At 46.1% G+C, this 20164-nt stretch overlaps 1 protein-coding gene across 1 annotated transcript in view; it reads right to left on the bottom strand.

The window, feature by feature from the left end:
• The window catches only part of RTN1 (reticulon 1), a gene marked incomplete at both ends in the record, with an annotated part of 95074 nt that overhangs the window by 37603 nt on the left and 37307 nt on the right, over positions 1-20164 (bottom strand). The window contains 2 exons of the mRNA XM_079537224.1: positions 395-1177; positions 3447-4190. Coding sequence (XP_079393350.1) covers positions 395-1177; positions 3447-4190 — 1527 coding nt within the window. The remainder of the gene's footprint in view (positions 1-394; positions 1178-3446; positions 4191-20164) is intronic.

Below are 20164 nucleotides of genomic sequence, written 5' to 3'. Positions count from 1 at the left end.
GCTGTGGTTACCCAATACCAGTAGCATCCCCTGGTCAACAGTGCAAACTTCTCCCCTGCAAGGAGCAGCCACTTCCCTCTCCTCCCCCTTCTTCCCAGGTAACAGTGATAGGATAAGAGGTAATGGCACTAAGCTGTGTCAGGGAAAGTTCAGGTTGGATACTAGGAAAAGTTTCTTCTCAGAAAGAGTAGTAATGCATTAGAAGGCTGCCCAGGAATGTGGTGGAGTCACTGTCCCTGGAGGTGCTCAACAATAGGGTAGATGTGGTACTGAGAGACGTGGTCAGTGGGCATGGTGGGAAAGGACAGGGGTTGGACTTGGTGATTTTAAAGGACTTTTCCAACTTACAATTCTCAGTAGCATTGCAAAAATCTACAAAAACATCTACATTTACCTTTCTGCTTATTTAAAAACGGCAGTAGAGGCAAAGCCAAGGGGCTTCTTTTCCCAGAGTCCTTGGAAGACACTTTACTTTGGTTAACAACAGTTTCTTCAATGGGTTTCTTCAGGATTATTCTTTCCTTCAGCTCCTCAGTGCTGACAGCAGATGTTGGAGGCTCAGAGCTTACTTTCGGGGCAACAAAAGAGCATTTCAGGTAGGATGCAGAGTCTGCCAGGTTCTCCCTGTTCATCCTGCTCTCCGTTGTTTTACTAGCTTCATAGTCCAAGGCGCTGGCACGTGAGCTATTCTCTTCCTTGATAATGTCCATTACCATGGGCTTCATGAGAGGGGAGTCCTGCTCCCTCTTCGGGCTCTCTTCAGAGGCCGATGAGGCATCGCAGGATTCAATTATGAGCTCGCTATCGAGCTCAGCCTCCCGCTCCTCCCGCAGGATGCTGTACTGGATGGATGGGGAGGCAGGTGAGGGAGGGGGCCCTCCGATGTGGCTGAAGGTCATGTAGTTGGAGTGCAGCACCTCCTCAGCAGCCAGCGGGTCCTCTGAAACCAGTTCGATCTCTGAGTCTCCAGACTCGGCACTGCTGGCCTCGTTATCCAGAGGTGAGGGAACAGCAGGGTGCCCAGGCTTCATCTTCTGCTCTTGTTTCTCTGCAGAAACGGCTGGTGACTGCTGCACCTCGGAGGTCTCGAAGGAGAAGCCTTTTGCTTCCTTAATGGCACTGATGAGCTCGTCCTCTGACAGGCTGCCTTTGCCCTGTGATTCTGAGCCTGACGGTTCTGTGCACAGAAAGATAGGGAGAAAAAAAATGAAAAAAAAAAAAAAAAAAAGTTGTATTTTCTGGCTGCTTAGGCAACAAACAATAAATTTGACACTAGCATAGATCCCTCTAGAAGAGCTAGTAACAGGCAGAAAGTCATTTCATCTGGGGTGACTAACAGTTATCACAACTTGTCCTCATAGGTTATTTCCTGTATTATAAAAGCAGTATCATTATCATCAGTTAGCAGGGGAAAAAGCTGAGGCACAAAGGTGATGGTGATCTGAGCTTGGCCAGTGGCTCAGCAGCATGATTTATAGCAGGAAAATCACCAGTCATGAGGAACTTGGGGATCAGGGAACCAGTGGGTTTCTGTCATGATTGTAATAGCCTACATGTAGTTACCAGTAATGTAAAGTTAACTTCTGAGGTTGACTTTCTGGGGTCTGGGGAGGTGACAGTGAATTCTCTGTTTGCTTTTATCTCAGCTATGTTTGAGAATTAGATCCATTTTCCCATTATAATTCACTAATATTACTCCTGAGCCTTCTGACCATTCCATTAGTGGTAATTAATGCACCAGTCTTCCACGGTTGATCCATCTACCATTTGCCACAAGGAAGCTTTCCTCTCGCATTTAATAGGACTGATGCAGAGATCACAGAATGATAGAATTGTTTGAGTTGGAAGGGCCCTTTAAAGGTCATCTTGTTCAACTCCCCTTCAAAGAACAGGGATGCCTACAGCTTGAGCAGGTGCTCAGACACCTGTCCAACCTGGCCTTTAATGTACTAAGGGATGTGGTTTAGCAGGGGATATTGGTGGTAGTTGGACTGGATGATCTTGGAGGTCTTTTCCAACCTTGGGGATTCGATGATTTTACAATTCTACTGTGTCCTGCTGAGAGATGGGCAAGAATTACAACCCCCTCTCTGCTCCCTAAGCAGCTTCGTTTTGTACATCTATCAATACACATCTCAGCAGCAGTCTTGAACACATCACTGGTGTGTCTGCAGCTCCTCTAACAAAATAGCTCTCACAGAACACACCCATCTCATATCGGGCAGTTTGTAGCCCTTAGCCATAACATTTGCCTTGGTAAGAGGGTGTCCTCTGTAGCCAAGTGCAGCCACTATAAGGCTCAGCAACTACAATGCTCAGCCACTACAAGGCTCAGCCACACACTGTTCACCTGCTGCAATGAGATTCAGTTATCTGGAGCCATTCAGTCCTTCCACAGCCGCCAAGGATGGCATAAATAATAATTAGCGCCTGAAGTTCTTAATTACTTCTTAGTACAAAAAGTGTAAATCGATAAAAACTTGAAGATGTAGTGTGTGATATCACCCAGCCAAATAAAAGAAGAAAAATGGGATGCTTTAAAGCTAATTTATTTTCTAACTAACACTGTTAGAGTTGATGGGGACTCCTTTTTTCTTCCTTTCTGAAGGTGCACAAATGCGTGCACAGTTCTGGAGGAGTTTCACTCAGTGTGTCAGTGAGGGTGGAAGTCCCAAACTGCCATTTTATGGGAATTCCACTGGACTTTTACATGCTCCTAGATTTCATCAAAGGAATGAACATTCTGGCATGAGGATACTCATTTTCAATGAACAGGGTATTGATCCAGGATGCTGAAATTTAATTTCAAGTTTGAAAATTCTGTTTCCTGACAGACAATCTCATTTCTTTTTAAAATGCCACACTGCTTCCATGTTTTAATGGTGAACAGCAGTGTATAATGTAGGAAATGAGGAACAGACATTATACAACACTGCAGTAATTGAAAACGTGACGGATTTTGGTGTCTTCCACCCCCCAGTCCCAGCAGTAGAAGCCAGCAATCACCAGCTTTTATTAGAAATTGGCCCTTTGTCCCTCTGTAAATGAGATGACAGCATTTCCCTCATCAGCATTTTTCCAAGAGCAGCGCTTTCACCTGAAAACAGTGCTCATTTTTAACAATTCAACCCAATGCTGCGAGGGCAAAAAGGCATTAAACAGCCATTGAAATCTAAAAAAAATAACCCAGCCCTTCACAGCACCCTGGTCCTGCATCCTTGTGGCAGTGTGGTCAGATGGGATCACTAAGATCCCAAAATCACTGACAGTACACATGATGGCATCCTGGTGACCACCAGCAATGTGAAAAGCTACAAGAGCAGAGCAGAAACACCTCCACCATGAAGATCTGTTCCCGTCAGTGATTCCACAGTGACTGCACAAATGCAGAGCTAACACTGCAACCACATGCTGAACAGCAAAAAAGACGATGGTGACAGCATTACCTGTGCCAGAGGATGGTGGTGTGACAGAGCCTGGGCTGTCATCTTCTGGCTCTGATACTGTCACTGTTGGTACCACCTCGTGGCTCGGCTTCAGGCCAGATTTGGGCTGCATGAGACTCGCCTCTTTGCTGGTGGCCTCTCTGGCCCCAGGGGTCTCAGTGAGTGTGATCTTGACAGGGGCTGTCACCACAGAGGCGTTGTGCTGGTCGCTAAATCTTTTGTCTTCAAGTGGGTCTTGCTCTTTGGGAACCTTTGTGGCCTCTGATACTGTTGTCCTCTCAGGTTCAGCAGCATGGCCAGATCCGATGGGTGTTCCTCGGTACTCATCGATAAGGTCTGGGCTCTCATCTTCCAAGTCTGGATCGTGTTTTTCTTGGTACTTTATTTCTTCTGGTCTACTTATGTCCATGTATTTATAACCTTCCACTTTCATGGGATCCGCTAAGGTTTTGTCAACCTCAGCAGACTCTGCAGGTGTCATCTCAATTCCCGAATCCAAGCTGAACAAGCCACGGGACTCAAATCCAGTCACATCTTGAACGGGATGCCCCAGTGCATTAAAGCCTTCTGTGCTGCCTGAGCAGGGGATGGGGCTGTTCTCCTGCTGGTAAATGCCCGTGAAGTAGGTGTTGTCCCGGGGAGTGGTGTAGTGAACATCTGAGATCAGGGAGGTGTAGAAGGAGCTGTCGGCCCCATTGGCTGAGCTGGAGCCATAGTCAAAGAGGTGTGATGAGGCCGTGACACCTACAGCAAATGCACAAAACAGCACTGTGAGAAGACAAGTACCAGAACGCATCAGCCTTTCTGCAAAAAAAAAACCAGCTTCTGTGAGTAGTAGTTCATTCTTCTCTTCTGAGACCAAGAAACCAGAAATACTGACAATCCACAGAACTGCAGCATTCACTCTTTAACACCCAGTAGACTACATGATGTTATGATGTGGAATACAGATAAAAAAACCATAAAACCATGACACATGCCCAGAAAGCCACACCACGTTCATCATCTACATTGCACTGCAACATAAAAGCAGTGAAACTTTACACATGCCCCTGCATCATTTCCATGCACTGCCTTTGATTTCCTCACTGTGTTTTAAGTTTCTGGGGATGGAGCTAAATTGATTATGAAAGGGAGCCACTCCGCAGCATCAACAGAGAGCACAGTTCAGCAACAGAACTGCAAGATTCCCCCAGTGGAAGCTGGAGGAGGGGAGAAAAGCGTTCATAGGGGCTGCTGGATCAGGATGTGAAGGAACAAAGTTGATGCCTATCGGATCTGCTTCCTAACTGTTAGTGTTAACTGTTTACATGCTGGTGCACACAGCACTGGAGAGGCCAGCTGGTTTTCCTCAACCTCTGCTCATCACTCTCCAAGAGATACACAGCTTGTGATCTGCTCCACACATGCAGTGTCCTGGGCTACCAATCACAAGGCAAACTAAAGGGACGCTGCTGCAGCTGCAATGTCAGAAGCTGCAAGGTATCTGTGGAAATGCCCCTGCGCTGTTTGCAATTAGTTTCTTTCCTCTTTGCACACACACAGCACCACCATCTTTAAGTACAGGTCACAATTACTTTTGTCTGACTGCCATGAGGTATATGCAGCTTGTATAGTGAGCTGTGAACAACATATTTTTCCCTCACCATCTAACCATAGACTTTGTTTTATCACAGCCTTGCTGGATTTCACATGCACAGCCCAAACCTCGCACAAAGGCAGACAACCAGCTCCCTTGTGCTTTTTTTTGCATTGCTCATTGCAAGCAGCACACAATTTCTCTTCCCCAGACTGGAAAGGCACACTCAGTCTTTCACAAAGGAAAACTTGGTAACATATAGAAAAAGCATCCTGAAAGTGCTATGTGTAAAAAAGTCACTTCTCCTTTTGCTTATAAGCTCTTCCCAAGTACTGGAAGGCTGCAGCGAGGTCTCAGAGCCTTCTCTTCTCCAGGCTGGACAAGCCCAGCTCTCAGTCTGCCTTCATAGGAGAAGTGCTCCAGCCCTCTAAGCGTTCTCCTGGCTCTCCTCTGGACTCACTCCAACAGCCCAACATCTTTCTTGTGCTCAGAACCCAAGCCTGGATGCAGTATTTAAAAAAAGAAAGAAAAAAAAAAGCAAATTCTAAAATGATCAGCAAGTGAAAAAGGAACAGGCTGATTTTCTTGCAAAACTTTTCTTGCTGAGTTTACTTTTTGAGAATTGTTCATGAACAGGTTTGCATTTTCACAGATGTGTTGGTTAGCTGAAATTATCTGATGCACTGTTTATGCCAACAAGTTTCAGGCTGTTGAACTGCTGACTAACGACTACTTTCATAATTCACTGTTTGTGCTTGGCTACCAAATCATGGAGTTTTGGAGCTGCCCTTTCATTAGCTGATTCCCAGGTGCCTCCTGGGCCTGATCCAAAGCCCAGTGCATTCACTAGAAAAAAATCCCACTGATATTGAGTGGATCAGCAACACGGATCAGCTCAGGATGGCAGCACAGCCCTTGCTGCTTTGGGTGCACACAAAAAAATGCAGCAGCAGCAAGCAGAAACCGCGAGAGCTGATTTCAAATGGGCTCACTGATCACAAGCCTGTTCTTTTTTCTTTGCAGTGTTTTTGCAGAAAATGGTGAAATGGTCCATGCGTTTCTTCTTGGAGTCCAGGCGCACATGAGCAAGCAGGGATTGCAGCAGCAGGACAGAGGGATCCTAACTCACAAGGCACCTGCAGAATCAAAAGCTGAAAGGCAGCTGAAATCACCTAATTTCTGGGACTTAATGCAACTCTGTATTTCCACAGAGAATGACTGAAAGCCATTGCTAAAAGTGTCTCTCAGTGGGGAAACGTGAATGCATTGCTATTAGGCTGGCTATTAAAGACATGGAAACCTGTGGAAGCTGAGCTGATTTTTTGCTGAAGAATGGAGCATTCAGAGCCCAGTGATTAAGCAATGCCTTCCCTAATTTTAAGTTTATTTAGTTCAATATCCGTGGGAAGGAGAAGCCTTGAATAGCTCTGGTAATGGATGGCAGGATCAGCTCTGAAGTTACCCTTGTTACAAAGGGTTTTTTAAAAACTGGATGTCTCTCAAATGTGCCCAAAAACCTGCCTGCCAGTTCAGGTAAAGCCAAGCCATTCAGAGCTGGGAGCAGCAGTCTGTTTGCTTGTAACACGAGCCCTAGGGAAATCATTGCACTTCCTGCTACCCCCGAAGAAGTAATGGGTCTGATTCCAGCATTCTGAGCACAGCTGAGAGCTTACTAAGTTCCATGCAATTTCATCAATTGTAAAGAAATTCCCCCCCTCCCTTTTTTTTTTTTTTTTTTTTGAAAACAATTGCTTTCTTTCCTCAGAATAAGTAACTGAATGCTCCAAAGATCCCCCCTACAGCGTGCGAGTTTAGCAACTGACACAGCACAATAACTTAGAAATGATGGGTTCATGCAGAGTAACTCTTAATTTAAGACAAGCAGCTGAAGACCAACTTGGATCAATGAAAGCTGCAGTGCTTCTGCACATTGGAAGAGGAGTTGGGATTAGGTTAGTTGAGGAGTTGAAGTGAGGATAACAGAGAAGAAAAAGAGCTAATTTAAATGAAAATGATGGGGTTTTTTTTGAGTATGCTCAATCTTCTTCAAATTGATCACTTCAGAATATGGTGTTCCCTTAACTGAAGTCATGTGAATAAGCTACATGCTAACCTGCTTTTCTCAGCCCTCACGTACAGCTCTGATGACCTTCTGAGGCATGGACAGATGGATGCAGAAGGACATGGAATTTGGTCTGTGGAACAGCTGGCAACCCCACAGCATGATGTTCAGTATTTATTGTGCGCCAGTGCCTCAGTCAGAGTTATTAATTTCTCCTAAGAGAAGAGGGAGAACTAATCTTTAAATAGATGATACTCTTTTTACAGCCTGGAGCTGCACCAAGAAGGAGAAAAACTGCACCTTGAGGAACGCTGGTTTCCATAACCTTTTCCAGATGAAAGCAGAGCAGAGTTAGAAGAGCCCTCCAGCAAATTCCTGTAGGTCTTTTGACAAGTTGACTCTGAGAGCAGAAAGGCTCCACTACCTCAGCCTCAATGCAATGAGGGTTGTAAATGTGATCATTTACAAGGCAGAGGTAACAATGAAAAAGTCCCATGAACAAGGGGACTGCTGTGTGACTGGCCTAAGTGATACTGCAGGGTCTCTCAGACACCAGAGCAATTCATCACTGGGGCTTCCTGTCTGATAGACTGCATAGGTTGTGCTTACAAATCCCTCATCAGCAGCTCAGCTTCCAGCCTCTCCATTTTTATGTTTCAGATACATGCTTTAGGTTGGACAGGTGGAAAAATTTCTTCTCAGAAAGAGCAATCAGGCACTGGCACAGCTGCCCAGGGAAGTGATGGAGTCACCATCCCTGGAGGTGCTCAAGAAACATAGAGATGTGGCACTGAGGGACATGGGCAGTGGGCATGGCAGTGATAGGTTGACCATTGGACTTTGTGTTCTTAGAGATCTTTCCCAACCTTAATAATTATATGATTCTATAATCTTTCTGCTTGCTTCCACATGTACAATAAAAGTAGCTATTAAGCAGTCCTGCCTCTTCTGTGCCAACCTTGCAATTTTGGTATCAGTCATGAGTAACGAGCTTGGTTACAAGTCCAACCTCAAACCTTGGGGATGTTGCAGAGATTTCCAGACATCCTTGGCTGGTACTGATCCCAGCAGGGGTGAAGGTAGCTTGCAGCAGGGATGCACAGTTCCCAGCCTTATGCCAAATCATCCAAGACCTTGGAACCAGCTGGGTAGAATCAGAATTGTTTGAGTCAGAAGGGACCTTTAAAGGCCATCTGGTCCAACCCCCCTGCAATGAACAAGGACATCTACTGCTAAGTCAGGTTACTCAGAGCCCTGTCCAGCCCAATCATGAATATCACGGGTACCCCAGGGATATCTGAATGTACCACTTGGGAGCCACACTCTCAGTTTTACCAGGCCCTACTCCCTTAACCCCGTGTACAGGCAAACTTCACAACTGCTTGAACACTTGTGTGAAAATTTAAATGGTGAGTGAAACCCAAACTTCTGAGAGCTCATCTATCTCCCTGCCAAGTGCAGCGTTACCATGCTGCAGTGATTTAACTCCAGTAAATCAGCTCTCAGCCTCCCCTGGATTAGCCTCTCTTGGTAGCCAAAGCCAGCTGTCAGCCTTGAGCTATCCTACCTCTAGATGTTGTACGTTTGATGCACAGTGCTATCCTACCTCCACATGTAGGTTTGATGCACAGTGCTATCCTACCTCCAGATGTTGTAGGTTTGATGCACAGGGCTATCCTGCCTCCAGATGCTGCATATTTGATGCACAGAGCAGCAGGCTGCTTGTAACACAGCTTCTCTGAGCCTGCAGCCCTGGCAGCAGGACCAGCTCTTCCCAACTGCCAGGAGATGGTGCTCTTTCTTTTAGCTCAGGATTTTCAAAGCCAGTTCATTGGTTGGCAACTTCTTTTCCTCCAAAACTCTCTGATATTGGCTGCAGGAAGAATACAGCTCTGCAGGGCACAGCATTTGCAAACAGGAATGGCCAATCTCTCAAAGTCATCTTGGAACTCATTTGCACAATAGATGCTACAAGAAAACTGCATATACCAGAAGGATACACACTCCTGATCTATTTCCCCTTGGTTCACTGCATGGGTCCTGAATGTGCTAGGGCAAACTCAGAGCAGCAAGAGGGCAGCTTACACCGTCTCAGACAAATTAGTGCTATGCTTTGATGCATGTAAAACTCTTTCTGTGAGTCAATCTACAGAGGATTTGAGATCCTGCAGCCTCCACCCCAGTGCTTTGGCTGTCTGGTAAGCCATCATACCAGCCACCAGATCCAAAGCTTCTACCTGTGCTGGGACCCCAACTCCCAGAAAGTTTTGGCTGCTGAAGATGAACACCCTTTACTGACCCACCATCCATTATGTCCACAGGGGCTGGGGATGATGGTAAATTGCTGTCAGGATCCTGTCTCTGGAGCCTCCAGCATTTTGGAGAGCACTGGTCTGGGGGATGCCCAGTTGAGATGCTCCCCTCCGCCGCCAGCATCACATCCCCACTGTATCATACAGAAACATGGTCCTGCTGCACAGCTTCCCCAGACCCTGCCCTGGGGCTCGTCCTGCTGCCCCAGCAGATCTCTGACTTCTGAAAAGAACAGGGGAGCAAGGATCAGGCCCTGGCTCAGCTGCTGAGTGCTACAGCCCTGCCTGTGGGAGGGACGTGTAGGAACAACACTGATGAGCTTCTAATAACATTAAAACAGATCCACTCTGGGGAATGCAGGACGTGCTGTGCTGCGGCCCCATCATTCTGGCAGGCCATTAACAGTATCTTTCGTTGCTGTGGACTCTGCACTGCAACAGCAAGCATCTCCCTGTCAGCACTGCCCCAAAGAAACACAAAGCTCATCTCTCACATGTTGGTGAATTGCTGCTCTGCATACCCCAGTGCACCCCAGACCAAGCCAAGCCCAACATTACTGGTGAGGAGCAGGGCTTTGTTTGGTGATGCTGAATATCTTTAGTCCCATAAGCATCCCCAGAGCTCACTGGGTCTGATGGGTGCCCCAAAGCCAACAGGCAGGCACGCACTGTGAACTCACAGTGAGTCAGCAGTTCCCATCCCCATGTACTTCTGTGCTATAGAGAGTTCTAGTCTGACCTGGCAGCAAAACCCAGTATCAGGTCCGTGTCAACCTTCCCCTGTAATCTGGGCAGCATGAAATATCACAAACACCAAAAGATGAACTCTCAGAGTAGTATAAAAACAATTAAAAACTCGCATAAAGTTTCAAATGCTAGAAATACAGCTGCCCCAGATCTTCATGATCAGCAGAAAAGAATACAAGCATCCCTTTTTAATTTTTAACAAAAATCAGATTCAGGGAAATAAAAAGTGAGATGCTGTGATAGTATCAGCAGGCGTAACATGATGGTCAGTAGGGTTCAGTGATATTGAAGTACTGCCTAAAACACAATCAAGTTTTATTATCTAAGGTTTATTAAGCCCCACTTATGAAAATATCCATTCTCATTTCACCAGACTCACATTTCCCCTGGAAGGATCAAACTTCACCGAGTCCAACAGATAAATCTTCCAAGCCCTAAATGAGATAGCACCTAAATCACACTTTCTAAATGATTTGAAATGAAGCCCAACTCTGTTTAGATCCCTACCCATAGGAGCTGCTCAAAATTTGGATGCATTTGGCTAAGTCCCTTTTCTCTTCAGATTCTCAGACATTTTAACTCCATTTCAAACATGACTGAGGAGTTCGAGCTGTTCACTGCTTACACCCCCAGCTGCTACATCCCAGTCATAAAATCATGGAATATCCTGAGTTGGAAGGGAACTGTATGGATTGTCAAATCCAATTCCTGGCTTTTCGTAGGGCTACCCAAAAATCAGACCAGTTGGTGGCACCCCAAACCCAGCCTCCCTCCGTGGCTCTGCTTCGAGCCCCCCTGTACCCCAAGATCCACCTTGGCCGGCTCCTAGACACCCACAAACTCAGCTTCCCTCCCTTGCTGCGAGGCAATCTGTAGTGGTGTGGCTGCAGCCTGGAAAAGGGAGAAATATCAGCTCTGGCTGCTTATGATGCCCTGATAAAACTGGGACAGAAATCGTTGCCCTATAGCTCCAGGCACTTTCACGCGTGGGAAGCTTGATGGCAAGGAGGTAAGAGCTGCTGCTGGAGAAGGAGTGGTGCTAAAATGTCAGTCCTGAAGGAAGAGAGGGATACACACATTTTGAGGATTGCTGAGTTCTCTCTGTGGCACACATGCCTGACTGCAACATCTCATGGAAATTCAGCTGTTAAGAATGAACAAAAAAAGGAAGAGAGGATCAGCTTGCACTTGGACTCGGCTCACTGTGCCCCAGGCCTGGAGCACCCCAGCAGTGTGAATCTTCCAGTGAGACAGGGTGACAACTGCAGCAACATTCAGCTGAAATCACTGAGGGCTCTCAAGGAGAAAATTAATTTTGTGACAATGCAGAGTACATACAGCAATGTCTCAGGTACAGAAATTCAGAGAGAAAACCAGCTGCCAGCCACTGAGGTCTGGGGCAGGGCAGGAACAACTCCACAAAGGCAGTACCTACATGAAGAAGCAGGGGAGAGAAGTACAAGGCCCTAGGAACCAGCAAATAGAATCATAGGATGGCTCCCACTGGAAGAGATCTCACAGATCATCAAGCTCCAAGCCCCTGTTGCCAATCACTAGAACAGGCTGCCCAGAGCCCCATTCAGCCTGGCCCTGAATACCTCCACATGGGTGGATGGGTCACCCACATAGAGATGATATGGTACTGGCCACAAATCATGATCAAGTCTAATGCCCATGGAAAAGCAGGGAAATCCATGTCACAAGACATGGTAGCATGAGGTCGATGGAGGCGAACAGCTGAAGCTCCAGAATCCCAATCTGGATTTTCACCCAAAGTTTTCCTATTGCAATTTGACCTATGCCAATATGGGAGGACCAGTATGGTGCACACGTTTTGGTGAATCCTAGTTTTGGCAGTGACAGAAGCGTTAGGAGAAAAGACACAGTATAGCTTCAAGTAGGACACAGAATATATAACATCAAGGAGTGAAGACATATGAGCAGCTTCAGATTGCAGAGGTTCTGCTGAGGCAGGTGAGGCAGCAGGATCTGATCCAAGCACTAATGTGGTTTCCTTGTACATTAAGTGATTCCCCTCTATTTCTAGAAGGTGAGGGCACCAAGAGTGCATCTCAAAGTCAGTCAAAGAGTTTTCAAAAGCACACTAAAAGTTAAAGCTCTCACAATAGCGCAGAATATGGGACAGAGCCACTATAGTCATAAATCAGCATCAAACTCCTGGCTCCAGCTCCTGCTTGATGAGGACCGGGCCAGATGTGCTATAACTAAAGCTATGAATGTCCTTGCTTCCAAGGTCTCTTCTTTATTTACCTGCTGCCATGTCTCTTCTCCTGCAAATGATGAGTTTATGCCAAGTAGAGGCAGGAGAACTGTTCCCCAGACATCCCAGTTCCCTGAAGGACATTTTCAGAGTCTCATCCCATCTGTTGTTCTGCTTCAGGAGCAGCAGATACAGCTACAAACCTCCCCCCCTCCATGTCCTGCCTGTGGATACATGACACTGGAGACATAAAAAACATTTGCCCACCCAGGAGAACAGCCAGCAAGCCTCTACTTAGAGTGGAGGTGTTAATGGGGAGCACTGCAAAGACGGACTGAACACCTCCCTGAAAGCCCAGGTTAAGATCCTTCTCCTTTACGTGGCAGCTTCATCTCTTTGGCAAAGTCATGCCTCTGCTTTCTGCAGGGAGAGGGTTCCCTGCAGTCAGGGTTAGTGGCTAAATCACAGTTTTCTGCAGATTTAAAGAGTGGACGCTGCACTACTGAAAGCTTCTGAGGTTGTGGTAGTGCAACCTCGATTCAAACCATCTATTCGCTGTAACAGGTGCTGGTAAAGCAGGAGGGAGGCAGTAGCTCAATGTTGGTCCTGGCACTACCATCATGAAGAGCAGGGGATAATTTCCCAGATCACAGTGCTTTGTGCAGCTTTCCCAAGTCCCTGCCACACAGGAGGAGGTGGCTGCCAGGTACTTACAGAGGCCACAGGAAAAGGCAGGAGCAGAGGCTTTTCCCTTGCTCTCCTCTGTGGCTCCATCTCTGAACAACATGTTCATCCTGAAGCAGCTCCAGTGGTTACTGCACACATCAACTGCAAATTTTCTACTGAAAGCCGCAACCAAAGTTTAACTTTGTCAGCCACAGGAAAGTCTGTTTTCCTCCAAAGAGCCCCTTCCTCCATTAGAGGGTCCAAGATGCCAAACCTGAGAATGCCCGACTTGGCCTCCATCCTGACCTGTTCCTGTGCAGAGAAGGGTTCAGATCCTGGTCTATTAAGAGGGATAAGAGAAACTACACCAAGAATTCTTGGATACTACAAGTCTAGGTGTTCCTGCATGGGGACCAACTTCTCATATGGTTTAATAGTGACAGAATAAAGGGGAATGGCTTTAAACTAAAAGAAGGAAAATTGAAGTTAGATGTTAGGAAGAAATTCTTTACTCAGTGAGTGATGAGGTCCTGGGCACAGGCTGCCAAGAGAGCTGGGGATGCTCCATCTCTGGAGATGCCCAAGGCCAAGCTGGATGGGTCCCTGGGCAGCCTGAGCTGGTGGGGGGCAAACAGACCATGGCAGGGCGTTGGAGCTCAACAATCTTTAAGTTCCCTGACAACCATAGAATGGCCTGGGTTGAAAAGGACAACAGTGCTCATCCAGTTCCAACCCCCTGCTACGTGCATGGTCACCAACCAGCAGACCACGCTGCCCAGAGCCACATCCAGCCTGGCCTTGAATGCCTCCAGGGATGGAGCAACCTCCTTGGGCAACCTGTGCCAGTGCTCAACACCCTGTGTGAAAAACTTCTTCCTAATACCCAACCTAAACCTCCCCTGTCTTAGTTCCAAGCCATTCTGTGATTCTATGACACAGGATGAATCTGTGACCTTCACAGTAGTTCTCCTACTTCAATCTCTAGTGTCAGCTGCTTTTGGAAGACGATTACACATGAGATGCACAGCTATCATGAACAAGGGCCTTTCCACTCTAGTAGATACACCTGGTAAAATGATTCATCTGAGAAGAAAGCAGCTTTTATATCAAATGCTGGACAGGACAGCTCTGCAGATATTCCTGATTCATCTGCAGATTTGTGTCAAAGTTACAAGCAGTGATAAAGAGAAATAGCTAGTACAGTAAGAAGGCTTTATCTTCTTTTTTTTTCTTTTTTTTTTTCCCTCTTGCTGTGTTTTCAAAGAGATAGAAGGGGAAAACCAGAAGGCTTTAGGGCAAATGAAGCATTATGCATCTTCTGGGAAGAGCCCATTTTGAGAGTCTACCACAGTGAGTGAGCCAAAGGGCATTTGGAACAGAAGCACATGATCACTAGCTAAGATTAAGCAGTAGGTTATGCTAAAAAAATTTCTACTGACCTTCTTGCCAACAAGTTTGGTGTTAAGAAGCAACAGAAGAGCAGTGATTGTGGGATAGTTCAATTTCCGCTCTATTTTCAGCACTCAGCGCTCTCTGGTAGTCAACTCATTACACATGTACAGAAAGCTGGTATCAAATAGACAAAGTGTTAATGAGGGAATCAAGGCACAGAGGAGGAAAGAGGCAGCCCAGGAACAGACAATGAAAGAAAATAAGAGCTGATGGACTAATGGGGCAACATAAAGGAGAGAAGATCCCACACGGATTGGCAGGGCAAGAAGAGAACCCCAAACCTCGTCTATAGTTTGTGCTCTGGCACACATCATAAAATCATCAAGGTTGGAAAAGACCACTAAGATCAACTAGTGCAACCATCAACCCACGAATGAACCACAAGTGGGGTAATTTTGTGATTTTCTTCATTGAGGAAAAGCACAGAAAAATGCTGAGAACCTGCAGGTAAAAAAAAAAAATAACAATCTGGTGGCATAAGAACCTGGGGGCAGGGACCAATCTGGAGAGGAGATAAATGTATATTGTACAGAATGGGGGAAGGGATGGGGAGAGCAAGATTAAGCTATAAATTCTACAGGTACCAGCACGAAGTGAAGAGCGTGAATTAGTCACTGTCTTAGGGGATGGGAAAAAAGCAACGGCTTGAAGACAAGACATAAAATTAAGCTGTGTGTTAAGGTGTGTTTCTTGGCAGAGAGGAGTGGATGAGCAGGGATGGATAGATGGATGGGTGTCAATGGGAGCACATACAGCTCTGCCCTGCCAGCAGGTCCCCACCATCCTCCCAGCACTGCTGCTACCAAGGTCTGCCTCTTGCACAGCAGCACTTCAGTTGAAAGCTGCTGACTAAATAAGAGACTTCAGTTTGGCAAGAGAGAAAATTACAGGGAAGTCATTCTGCTTGGAACCAAGCTGTAACAGAGGTTTTTTTTAATGATTTTTTTTCAGTGAAACAAGAAAACAAACCAATAAAAATCACCCTCAGCCAAATCAATGTAATCTGACCTGAAGCTAAATGTCATAGATCTGGTTTACAGCACACCCACTTTGAACACCGAAGGGAAGAACTGTGACTGTGGACCCTGATGGAAGCACACGCAAAGCAGTGCACACAGAGGGATGCTGTGGGGTGCTGACATCTTCCCCACCCACCACCAGCTAGATAATATAGGCTACAGCTCTCTTCAGAGCCAGCAGAGAAGCAGCTCTTAGCTCTCCCCCAGCTTCTTCCCAAGTCCGGCCATTTAGATGTAAAAACTCAAGCAACCCAAGTTTGCAGGCAGTCCTAAATCATGCTCAGAGCTCTTTTAGCTCCCAGCATTTTGGATTTCAGCCCATCCAATTATTCACCACCCCATATAGTTGCTATAGTAACACTGTATTGAGTATTATTAGAAATCACTGTCCCCATTCCCATATATTAGAAGGAGCTGTGTGGCAGGGGTGAGCCATCTTCTCTTGCACTGCTTTCCACTCCCCCGCTCCCAACACCAGCTGATCTAAGCTGCTTCCTTCCCAATCTCACTGAGCTGTGGGGTGCAAAAAGCAGCATGCACCCCACTTGTGACAGGCCTTGGTTCCCCAAAGGAAATTGTTTACACATCTCCTACAAGCAAGTGAAGGAAACATGCTCCAACTTAAACACAGACAATGGGTAATTTTATTAGCCCAAGCAAACAAGGAAAATCTGTGCCTTTCCACTGGTGTCCACAAGAATTTGCGGTGTGACCTTGCAGAAATTAAAGTCTGAGTATTTCACATACAGTAACAAGAACCATCAACATTTCTTCTGTAGTTAAAGGTTAGAACAGTGCACATTCCTTAGGGGATGTGAAATTAAGTCATTACAGAGCTGGATGGACGAAGAGGACTGCATCGAGGAAGAAAAAGGCTGTACTTTGCTCTGGAATGCAAGTCACCACCACCACCACATTCTTCCACTAAACTCCAGAGTGCAAAGACAAAACACAACACCACAACCTTTTATAAACATCTTTTTATCCAAATGGCACAGGCCTCAGGTGCTTCTCCTCCTGCTCCAAGGCCAGCAGACAGCCACACAGCCACTGGTGGGATGTAACATTAAAAGGGTTTCTGAGGGTTGCACAGCTCCCAGCTCCATCCGAAATAATCCAAAGACGATGAAGAGTGCTTTGTTCCTTTACAGTTTGGAAGCAGAAGAGATGATGGAAGTCTGGGAAAACTGCATGGAGAGTATTTCCAATCAGCTATTTATACCATGGCTGGCTCAGCTTTTACTTACCCTGAGGCCTTTTCACAGTGTTCTGCAGTGTGAAAGGGCCCTCACGTGGATAAATATTCAGGTCTGTCACTAAGGCATACACAGCATATGGGCAGGCTCTTCATTTTTATGGTTTTTATCCACTTAAATACAACAGCTACAGGCTTAAGGACTCAATGCCTACTTTAGACCAAGACAAGTGTAAATAGAAATCGCAATGACATTTCTAGCTAGGCTGGCACCCCAGATCAGGACCCAACCTTTGGGGGGAGGAATCAGACCCCAATCCCCACCTGGCCCTACTCTGGGTGTCCCTAAGTGGAGTCACTCAAGTTCTTCAAAGAGGACAGCAGAAGTGGCTTTTCCATCCTAACCACAGGATGTCACCTGGATATAACACACTGTCACCCAGGATGGTTTATTCAGTCTCTGCATCTTTCAGCTTGTTCTCATGTAGGTTTGGGTCATCTCTGCACCAGGCAGCTAAACTACAGCAGAGCATCCCTGGTACAGACTCTAGTTTGTGATGAAACAGCCAAGAAGGGAAGCAGAAGGGAACAGAGAGAAGAGCGCAGAGCTAAGAACTGGGTAGAGGAACAGGGAGAGATGGAAAAGGCAGAATTATGTGGGAGCAGGGTGGAAAGGGCAATGATGTGTTGAGATAAGCAGAGCAGAATGAGAATTAAGATGCAATTAAGATGCAAAGGAAGAAAAACAAAAAACACTGGGAACAAAGGATGATACAGGTAGCAGATTGAAGCATAGGTGTGGAAGAGAAGCTTTAAGAGTGCTCAGAGAGACACACATACCCTGTCTGTACATAGTCTGATTGTTACTACATTTAATCTGCGTTTTCCTCATTCATATTTATCCATCATGTGTTTCTGGGTTACTATTTTTAAGCATCTATAAAACCACATGAAGAGCCTTTGGAGGATGGGCCAGGCACTTCCCAGGCACAAAGAAAATCTCTTTTTAGATTAAATACAGAAAGACTATCAGAGCAAGCCCAGTGAATAAATAACTGCTCCTGTGGAGGAAGTTATGGTGAGGAGCTATTCTCAGATGTGTGCACAGCCCCCAAAAGAGAGAATGTTTAGAAATGAACAAGGATGTGGTGGCCTCAAGCCATGCATAGCTGCAGGCATTTTACCTGGGAGGGAGAGGAAGCTTTTCCAGCCTGGACCAGCAAAGAGCACAAGGAGCAACACAGATGCAAAAGGCAGAGGAACAGCTTTGTCCACAACCTCATGCCAGCATCTTTTGAATATGTTTACCCACACCTTTTTCCCTCCCTTTGGCTGCCATATTTTACTGATGGCATGCATGTAGCCATATTTGTCTGAAAGCATATGAAGTATATCCTTACCGTTTATAAGGTGGCACGGGAGGTTTCATTTTCCTGAGAGGTGAAGAAAACACACTCATCCATCTGCAATCTGACCTCATTCAGCTGGCTCTCACAGCAGCTGGACTGACAAGGATGCATCCTCCTAAGAGTCCTGACACTGAAAAATATCAGCCACATGCACCAACACATGTCCAAGTGCCTGAACAGTTGATGCTCATTAAAGTGACATGATGCTCCCAAATCCCTTCACTACTCCATCAGAAGATGAAGATTCTCACTTAAGAAAAGGTTTCTCAAGTCAGTCCAGTTCATTCCCAAAGCCTCTGGAATCAGAACTCAGTCTGACTGCAGCAGAGATATTTTAATGAAGTTACCAGGCTGGGCTGTGTACCAAAGACTTAAGGAGACGTCAGGAGGTAGAATGTCATCCAATTCATGCTGAACTGCAGTTCAGCAGCAAGGTCTCAGTTGCAGAATTCCAAACATTCGGCCTTAATGTCACAGCTGCAGGAGAAACCTGGATATCTCAGACCAGGCTTGCTGTCAGCCTTGGGAATGGCTGAGGGTCTCTCCTACTCACTCTTGAAAATTAATCTATTTACTACCTTCGTTCAGCAGGAGCCCAGAGTCCCTTGCATTGCTGGGAAGGAATAGCAGCCTGCTCAGTGGGCTTAATGAAAGTAGGGAAGAAGCTTCCCAGATGTGCAAGGTGGGGTTTGCATTGAAAAAGGTGGCATTCTGTAAGCTCCTGCTTTCTCCAGCCCCACTGTGACATACATCTCCATGGCCTAGGCTAAACTGTGCTTCTCTGCTTCACTTTGTTGGGTCACCAAATGACAAAAGGCCACACCATTTATCTCAGCACCTTCCGATCAAAGAGTGATCCTTCTAGAGCCATGCTGCTCAGTCACAAAGCAGTCTGCTGTTTACAACGTATTTTAAAGATGCCTCATGGGCAAAGGAGCCAATTTTCAATAAAATGTAAATCTCTAAGGGAGAATACCTGGATCACCAATCAGAGCCTTCTCTCAGAGGGGAACAATTTGTTGCAGGGCCCTTTTCAGGAAACTGAATTCTATCTTAAAGGGATATTTGACTTATTACATTCACCAGAAACCTCTGCCATGCCATGGTGTTTAGGAGTCTCCTACATTTCCAGCCTAATTTATCTGTGACCAACCTATATCTGTTAATTCTTCTGTCAGCATTGCTCTTCGACCTTTGAAAATATTTATAGGAAGCAATCACTCCCTTTCAGCTCTCATTTAGTGAGGCAAACAAATTACTGTCTCCTCAGGAAAGCTCTCAAGCTCTTACAATAAATCTCCAAGAGAGCCTAGGATGCCTGGTGCCACACTCAGGGACGTGTCTTCTCTTTTCCCTTTTTTCCTTAGAAACATCATCACAGTAGTTTTGAATACATAACACTACACTGATGCACTTCAACACAAGGCAGGCTAATGGATCATTACTTCATTTGGCTGGGAACGTGTGAAAATACACTTCCAGCAGCAGGTTAATTTTCGAGCATGGAGTTAAATCTAGCTGGCAACCAGTCACCAGTGGTGATTCCCAGGGGTCAATATTGGGCCCATCTCCATTAAATATCTTCCTTGATGATCTGCATGAAGAAATTGAGCGTATCCACAGTAAGTTTGCAGATGACACCAAGTTGGGAGGAAGTGTTAATATCCCTGTGGGTAGGAAGGCCACCTAGGAAGGCCCAGAGAGAGATCTAGATTGGCCAGATCAACAGGCCCAGGCCAATTGTAAAACCTTTAACAAGACCAAGCATTGGATCCTGTGCTTTGGTCACAACATTCTCCACAGGCTTGGGACACAGTGGCTGAAAAGCTGCATGGAAAAAAAAAGACCTGGGGGTATGGGTCAGTGCTTGGCTGAACATGAGCCAGCAGTGTGTCCAGATGGCCAGCAAGGCCAATGGCATCCTGGTTTGTACTGGAAGAAGTGGAGCCAGGAGAAGCAGAGGTCATCAGCCCTCTGTACTCAGCCCAAGCGGGGCCATACCTCAAGTACTGTGTTCAGTTTTGAGACCCTTACTATAAGAAAGATATCGAGGCCC

The sequence above is a fragment of the Tetrao urogallus genome (assembly GCF_951394365.1).
Source record: "Tetrao urogallus genome assembly, chromosome: 6".
In the NCBI taxonomy this organism is placed as follows: domain Eukaryota; kingdom Metazoa; phylum Chordata; class Aves; order Galliformes; family Phasianidae; genus Tetrao; species Tetrao urogallus.
Note: the sequence above shows the minus strand (reverse complement) of the source record. Positions and strands in the feature narration are given on the sequence as shown.